At 41.1% G+C, this 5390-nt stretch overlaps 1 protein-coding gene across 1 annotated transcript; it reads left to right on the forward strand.

The window, feature by feature from the left end:
- The first annotated feature begins 1929 nt into the window (after window positions 1–1929).
- Window positions 1930–2594, forward strand: LOC149168629 (U-box domain-containing protein 43-like). Its single transcript, XM_089424938.1, has 2 exons — window positions 1930–2095; window positions 2212–2594. The coding sequence occupies exons 1-2, from the start codon at window positions 1930–1932 to the stop codon at window positions 2592–2594; spliced, it is 549 nt and encodes a 182-aa protein (XP_089281064.1).
- The last annotated feature ends 2796 nt before the right edge of the window (window positions 2595–5390 follow it).

The raw sequence follows: 5390 nt of genomic DNA on the forward strand, positions 1-5390 counted from the left end.
AAAAAAAAAAAAAAGAGAAAAAAGAAAAAGAAAAATAAAGCTAATCTCCATTGAATAAGTTCATGTTGCAGCAATGACATTGCAGGTTAAAGAAGGACGTTTCATGACAGGAGGAGCACTCAAATCAAGGTCAAAGGACTCTTTCTTGTGCCTTCTACAGGAAGCTCTGTATTTCTACAGGAAACATCCTGTAGAACCTTTGGACGAGCCAAATCCAATTTCAAAAGTGAATCTGATGGTGGGAATCTGTTGATTAGGCCTACAAGCACTTGTGTGTCCATCCCTTGCCTTCATCCATCATTATTTCACCTTCTTGTGCTTCTCATTGTGCTTCTACAGGAACTTCCTGTAGAAATTGTGGGAAACTAGGCATGCATTTCAAAAAGTGGTTTGGCGAACATGGTAGCTTCCTCAAGGGTTCAGAAGTCCTCATGCAGTCTTCCAACTCCTCCTCCATCATCTCTATACCTGCATCACAACCAAAATTCATTTTGTCATCCCATGCAACCAAAATGCAAAGTGCCTTGAAGCAAAAACACATAGAGCAGAATTTGTTTTTGCCATAACTTGAAAACCATGCATCCATTTGACAAACCGTTTTATGGGGAATTGTACAAGGTTGATGACAACATGCCTGAGAAGTTTCATTCAATTCCGGTGCACGGTTTCCAAGAAATCAGCCTCCATCACCATCAGCCATTTTTGCATTTTCTCCATATCCATGCATTCGTTTCAAAACTTGTTTCATGGGGATATGCATGTGAGTGATAGTAGCCTACCCAAGCAGTTTCAGCCGATTCTGATGCACGGTTTCCGAGAAATCGAGCTCTGAAATCTTCAGCCATTTTCCATTTTTCTCGAAATCCGTGCATCCATTGATCATGATTTTGCTATGGGAGATGCATAATGATGGTAGGAACATGCTCACCGAGTTTCAGATCAATCCGATCTACCGTTTGGGAGAAATGGCAAAAAGAAGTTCTGGTTTTGTGACCATGCAGCAGCAGCAGCTTGAACGGGCAGAGTTGAACGTGGAAACGATTGCATGCAGCTCAGATCCGGCCAGAGGACACCTGCACAAGGAAAAGCAATCAAGGATTAACAGCCAAGCCACATGCAATCAGAAAAACTAAGCATGCAGCAGCAGAAACAGAGCAGGCAGCAGCAAAAAGCTCACGGCAGCCATTCAACTTCGAGGTATGTGACTGATCTCATTCTTCTATTGCATAGATTTAATTTGAAAACTGCATGAATTGATGGAATGGTGGAATTAAGCCACGAATATAGCAAGGTTAAGTCAATTGCACTCATCAAGGCAAAAATCACGCAGCATGATCAGTCATTCACGTGAAAATTAAAAAAAAAAACAGTTAGTGTCGGCTGCTTGAACTCCAGTGCAGCAGATCAAGAAGAAAACAAACAGTTCATGATAGCCTAACTGTCTGCATGGCCAACACATGTCTCTGCCACCTCACTCCAAAAATCACGCAGAAATCTGAGCGCTCAGCTGAAACTCATAGACTGTTGTTAACTTGCACTTGCATCATGTTTAACTCGAAGTATACATCCTCTGCTTCCACAATCGACTTAACCTATCATCCTCCGCTGAGTTTCCTACCTGGTTCGAATTTCACTCATGCATCGGGCTCACTCAAAGGCAGAATCACGTTCTATAGGAAACGGGTGGGGTCTTCTATAGGAAAGTGCAGCAGAGCAGAGAAGCCTGAGTTTCTCTTCATCAAGTTTGGAGCTTGAAGAAAGGTGAAAATAGCTGAGGTGGATCATGCTATTGATTTTATTGTTCATCCACTTGCACGTGATATTGCAGAGGGTATGAAAGCCGTGGAATTGCTTTTATAGCTTTCAAAGGATATGGATGTGTGTGAACAGATTAGCAAGGTACAAGGTTGTATCCTCCTCCTTGTAACAATGTCAAATAGTGACAATCCTAAAGCTGCTAAGGATGCAAACGAAGTTCTGGAGAATCTCCCATACAGTGAGCATAATGTAGTGCAAATGGCACAGGCGAACTATTTCAAGCCCTTGATACAGAACCTGAGAGAAGGGTCTGAAACAATGAAGATTGTTATGGCAAGTAAGTTGTCAGAGATAGATTTACAGATCAAAACAACGCTGCATTGCTCAAAGAGGGAGTTGTATTTCCACTTCTTGAAATGATTTCAAATATTAATTTGAAGTCAAAATTAGCAGCCATTGGGGCACTTCAAAATCTTTCAAGTTTACCTGAGAATGCTTTACAAATGATCCAAGATGGGGTGGTCCGACCCATCTTGGACCTTCTATGCACACCACTGTCAACTATATTTGCTTTGAGAGAAAAAGCTGCTAATACCTATGCAAACCTTGCTATGTCTACAACATTACCCCAAATAACAAATGACACAACAGCTGCATTATTGGGATCTGATGAGATCATATACCAGCTATTATCTTTAATAAATTGGACACCACCTTCAATACATGGAAGCATTGTTCGAGCATTCCATGCCATTTGTTGTGTACCAGCGGCTGTTGAGGCAAGGACAAATTTAAGAGAGGGAGGAGAAATTCAAGTATTGCTTCCCTTTTTGTGAAGCTACATACTCTGAAATGCGAGCTTATGCTATGAAACTGTTGTTTATCTTGTCTCAAGATGGAGATAAAAGAAAATTAGCAGAACATCTTGGAGAAAACTATATGAAATGTTTAGCAAAACTTATTTCAACATCTTCAAATGAAGAAGAGAAAGCTGCCGCAGTCAGAAAGTATTGTCATGTTAGGAACAGAAATTTGAATCAAAGTTAACGAATGGAAAAACAGTGATTTTACATGACGTGAATCTACCATGAAACAAACTGGAAAGTTCTGGTGTTGTTCTGGCTAGATTTGTTTATTTCAATACTTTCCAAGGGGTTCACAAGGTCTTTTGCAATAGCTAGATTATTCCATGTGAAAGAATTCTTAAAAGTGTGATTCGGTATGAAGTTTTTCTCTACTCCTGGTTATACAGCAGCTTGAAACAAAACTTGGGAATTCTCATTTTTGGCCTGTTTTGAAGCAATTTCAGATTGAAGGGAAATGCTGATTCATAGCAGTGATATGTTAGCAAGTCATATTTTCTCTGCCCTTGATCTATCTTATGTTCTGTTCTGCTTCTGTTATCAATTCTTAGTAGAGTTCAAATCCAAGATTAAGAATGCCATTCGATTCAGTTAAAGGCCTGGAAACACTCTTTCCCATCCAGATTTGGCATGTGCTATCTATTCTCGGGCAGTTCATTGTACTTGTGTGCTTTTATAATACATTAGACTTGCCATTCATGTTGGATTCGTCAGCTTTCAGGCAGCACAGTTCAAGGAGAAGGCACCCCCAGCCAAGCAAGCAAAATCAGAGAAAATTGGTTCTACAGGAAGTTAGCAGACTGTTTCTACAGGAAGACAGAGGACTGTTTCTACAGGAAGCCAGCGAACTGTTTCTACAGGAAGTTTGAAAAGAGGGAAGCCAAAGGAGAAGTCAGCCGAGATGTTAGCCAACGAAGCCACCAGGGCCATCAGATGAGGAGAGAGATTGGTTGCTCAGAGGATGAGCAACACTTTCAGTAGGGGGGTGATGATGAGCCCCAAAAATGTGTAATTATTTGGGCTCATTCAACCTCCTAATTTGACTTAATCCACCATTCTCATTGATTTATTGCATGTTTTTTATTATTTTTATGTTAATAGAGTGAATTTGGTTAGTCATTATGCCAACAAGTCTAATGGGTGCTTTGTCTAGCCTTTTTTGTCAATTTGGAGACAAAATGGAAGGTCTTAATGAGCACTTGGCAGCCAAATTCGTGGGAGAACAAGCTAGAGGATTTGTAGGAAGGTGTCCCCCTCATTTATGGGCCCTTACCTCGAATTCTCCACCATCAGCTCGGAGTTCAAGGGCCACCGAATCAATCAGCACAAGGGTAGCCAAGCAAGTCAAGTAGGACTGTTGTTAACTACAAGTCTTGGGCAGCCAAGTCCCTAACTTTTAGGAGGACTGTTGGGTCCTCAAATTGTATAAATAAGAAGGCTTGGGGCCTCATTTTGGGTTAGCTAGTTGTTAGTCATTTTGGGGAGCTAGTTGGTAGTCATTTTCGTAGCTAGTAGTTAGTCATTTTTGGGATTAGCTAGTTAGTCAATTTGGTTAGGCAATTAGTCTTTTTGTAAGCCAGTTTTGGCATGATGTTAGATTCATGATTATTCAATAAAGGCAGGCAGCTTTGGATTCAATTCTGAGTTTTTAAGGGAGCTATAGCTCTCAGGTTAGGGCCCAACCTGAGAGCAATAGACCTCCTCTTCCTTGTATCGTTACTTGTTTCTTTGCAGCACTTTATTTCCTTTGTTTTCACATGCATTTAGAATTTCCAGTCTGCTGATTTGATTTGTTTTGTGTGATTGAAGTAGGATTAGCTTATGGTTTAAGTGCTTTTAGTTGTTTAGATTAGAGGAGGAGGATTTTAATTCATTAGAGTCAAGAAAAGGTTGATAGTGCACTCGCTGCCATCTCTGTTTAGAGATTGGGGGTGTGGGCTGTACCAACCACCAAAAAAACGCAGTCTTATGCTTTCATGCAAGCTGCCACATAGTTATTTTAGTTATAGATCCATGCATGCACTCTTTCTCCACTTTAGTTCTCTGTTCCTGAGCCATCACAAGCCTCATTTCCATCCTACCTATTCACCCATACACTTCCTCCACTCCTCCATCACCCAAAACTCCAACCACAGACCTTCCTGTAGAAATCCCGAGACTTCCTGTAGGATCCCCTGCAGACATCCTGTAGAAGCCTGCAAACTCGGTTGCTGAACATCTGGACGTGTGGAACTTCTGTGGGATGATGTTAGAGATCCCCTGGAACCTCTCCTAGCCCCCCCTGACCTTTCCCAAGCTTTCCTTCCTTTCGCACCACCTCTGCACAACCAAACCCTAATAAGAAACAAAATCATCATCACTCCAACCATTTAAGCAAAAATACAAAAACATGTTCTTTTCAATAAAAGTAGTTTAAGTTCATGCATTTTACATCATTAGAAGTAATGGCATCATTTCCAGACACTTGCACTCCACCCATTGCATCCTAGAGGTTAAGCTAGTCAGATTAGGGTTTACTAGGGTTTCCATGTTTTGGTTGGCTTTCAGTTCATTTTTGCAAAATAGATTAATTTCCTTTAAGATAGCCTTCGTCCATCATTTAGCAAGCTTCTTCTGAGAGCATATAGAAGTTGGCTTGAGCCCTAGCGGACTTGTGCCAGCTGACCAAGTGACAGCTGCGACAAGAGCTAGTACTTGTGCATACAGCACCGTCGCTTCCAAGTTTGTACGAACTACCGGGTTGATAAAATTAGAGATAGGAAGCTCCAG

This window comes from Pinus tabuliformis, chromosome 4_2 (assembly GCF_031772625.1).
Source record: "Pinus tabuliformis cultivar Carrire ecotype Pingquan chromosome 4_2, CPIR1, whole genome shotgun sequence".
Taxonomy (NCBI): domain Eukaryota; kingdom Viridiplantae; phylum Streptophyta; class Pinopsida; order Pinales; family Pinaceae; genus Pinus; species Pinus tabuliformis.

Excerpts from the sequence above, each read along its gene's own strand:
- LOC149168629 (XM_089424938.1), top strand. The coding sequence starts at position 1,930 with ATGTCAAATAGTGACAATCCTAAAGCTGCTAAGGATGCAAACGAAGTT. Across the intron at positions 2,096-2,211 it reads AATGAAGATTGTTATGGCAA|CCATTGGGGCACTTCAAAAT; the intron begins GTAAGTTGTCAG and ends CAAAATTAGCAG.